Source organism: Cyprinodon variegatus, unplaced genomic scaffold, assembly GCF_000732505.1.
Source record: "Cyprinodon variegatus isolate N-32 unplaced genomic scaffold, C_variegatus-1.0 Scaffold5, whole genome shotgun sequence".
Taxonomy (NCBI): domain Eukaryota; kingdom Metazoa; phylum Chordata; class Actinopteri; order Cyprinodontiformes; family Cyprinodontidae; genus Cyprinodon; species Cyprinodon variegatus.
In genome coordinates, this window is record NW_015150458.1 from 80,326 (window position 1) to 83,005 (window position 2,680).

General features: G+C 35.9%; 1 protein-coding gene across 1 annotated transcript in view; it reads left to right on the forward strand.

The window, feature by feature from the left end:
- LOC107084265 (copine-8-like) overlaps positions 1 to 2,680 on the forward strand; it is an 86,128-nt gene that overhangs the window by 80,015 nt on the left and 3,433 nt on the right. The window contains exons 13-14 of the mRNA XM_015374022.1: positions 372 to 447; positions 2,496 to 2,549. Of these exons, the coding sequence (XP_015229508.1) occupies positions 372 to 447; positions 2,496 to 2,549 (130 nt within the window). The remainder of the gene's footprint in view (positions 1 to 371; positions 448 to 2,495; positions 2,550 to 2,680) is intronic.

Sequence of the window (2,680 nt, forward strand, 5' to 3'; positions counted from 1 at the left end):
ATGGCAGCCCACTGCTCACCAAGGGGAAGGATTAAATACTGAGAAGTAATTTCTTCTGAGTATATAAACTCAATATCAAAAATCAAAAGCAGTCCCCATCTCCAGTCCATGGGTGTGCTGCCCACTCTATTGCAGAGGCAGCAAAACATTAGCCAATATCTACTTTCACTGCATGCTTATCCAGGAGGAGGGAATTTTACTCTCACCCATCGGTCTGTTGCATTGAAATGTCTCTGCAAAGTGCCTTAAGATGTGTTGTCAATAAGCACAATATAAATAAACTGCATTGAATTGAATTTCTACAAGCGAAAACATCAGTATGCAAACAGAGTTGGTGTTTCATCTGTTTTCTCTTTTTTTTCCCCCCCAAGTCACGACTTCATTGGAGAGTTTACCACCAGCTACAGGGAACTCTCCAGAGGCCAAAGCCAGTTCAACGTCTATGAGGTGACATATTTCAGAAGAAACGTCTGAGAGGATGTGACAAACAAGGAATATATTTAAACTTTCTTAGTGTAAATCAGTCATACCTGGGGCGTGCTTTGGTGGCGCAGTAATGAGCGCACATTACCCATGTATGGAGGCCTTAGTCCTCGACGTGGCCGACCCGGGTTCGAATCTGACCTCTGGTCCTTTCCCGCATGTCTCTCTCTTTCCCCCTTTCCTGTCAGCCTACTGTCCATAAAAACGAACCACTTGTGCCGTAAAAACAACAACAAAAAAATAATAATAATAATATCAGTCATACTTATCATACTTACAGCTGTGTCTGTGGAACTTTGGAATGCATTATTAGTTAGCTTATCCTTACCAAGCTTTTAAATGATTGCTGTGTTGCTTTTACCCTGTTAATTGGAAACTGATTTAATCACAGCTTTTACATAAGATGTTCCTTTGGCAGGTTGTAAACCATCCTACAACCTAATACACATGGGTTTCTCATTTTTCATTGCTGGTTTCTATAAACACTTTGACAACATAATAACAAACAGATGTTTTACCTTCAAATGTATTTTAGCCATGACGAATCCCATGATGAAGTCAAGTTGATCTAAAGCAGGGGTGTCCAAACTTTTTCTTACCAATGCTAAAGCTTGTCAAATCAAAGTTACGAAGGTCATAAAACATATATAGAAATAAATGAGTGTTTTTTAACGTATTTACCAGATATGCACATCCAATTGTTCCAACTCATTTTCTGTAGAGAACGAGATCTGTAAGTGCTGTAGATCAGTGATTTTTTTATTCATTTTTTTTATTTTATATCCAGTTAGATTAGAAAAAAATGTAAAAAATAAATTACAACAATAACAAGAGAGTTTGGTCGGCCTTTCTAAAAAACTTTGGCTGAAGTTAGCCTGTTTTATGAATGAGTGAATATTGGCACGCTGAACTAAAAAGTACAAAATGTGATTATTGAAAGATGAACACTTTGAGTGTCAGAGGCGTCAACTAACAAAGTACAAATACTTCCTTCCTTCAGTAGAAATGTTGGGTATCTATACTTAACTGCAGTAATTATTTTTAAACAACTTTTGCCTTCTACTCCTTTCATTTTAAAAATAGACTAGTTAGTTTTGTTTAATTTAGGCTCATTTTCATTATGACCTGTTGGTACAAAAAAAAACTAAAATATGCTGAATTTATTTATGCATACTCAAGAAAAATTATTATGAATACCACGTGCAAAATATAGTTATGAAAAAGGACAACTAATACTTGATGTCTATTAGACAGATAAGAACATTTCTTCATGCCTTGTGTACATTGTAAGCAGAAATATGGACATGTGAATTTTTAGATGCATTTAGAATATTCTTTGAAGCATGTTTTTTTTTTTTTTGGAAAACTCCAGGGAAAAAATTGTTTTTGTTTGAGATTAGCATTATTCCTTCAGGAGGAACTTCACGTGGAGCAACAGCAAGTCAAGCATGGAGATTCACACTAGGCCAAAAACAAGAAACCAGGGACAGGAAGAGGAAGACATTGGTTGTCTTAACAAATGTACAAGATGGGCAAAAAAACAACAAAAAAAGAAAGCAAAAAGCTATAGATAAGCTGCTGCTCCAAGTTACTACGGCAAGAGTAAAAATCAAGTCCTAATGATCGCCCCTTCATCCCAAACAATGTCATATTGATAAGAAGTTTAAAACATTCTTTAAAATACACACAAAAAAAATATTTTTCTTTTTAATCATTTAGAGTTAGGCCATCACCTTGATTTGTTCGCTCAATATGACCTGACAAAAAAGAAGATGACTCTCATAATAACATCGTAGCACAAAGGTTAGATTAGGATTCTTTCAAAAGAAAGAGTTAAATTATATTTCTAAGGCTCGGACCTCAGAGGTTAAGTAATGTTTCTTCTGATACATTATGATAAAGGTCTTTCCTGGGATGAGGTGGTAAAACATCCACCCATGGGAACAGAAGGTTCTGCACTGACCGCTCACTTTAATAAAACCTAATTACTTCTCTCCTCTCACTTCGTTCAGGTTTTGAATCCTAAAAAGAAAGGCAAGAAGAAGAAATATGTCAACTCAGGAACGGTAAGACCAGATTTTTATCAGAAGTTGTCAATATATACACTATATTGCCAAAAGTATTCACTCACCTGCCCTGACATCCCCTTCCTAATCCATAGAGGTTTAATCTGACGTTGTTTCACCCTTTGTAGCTT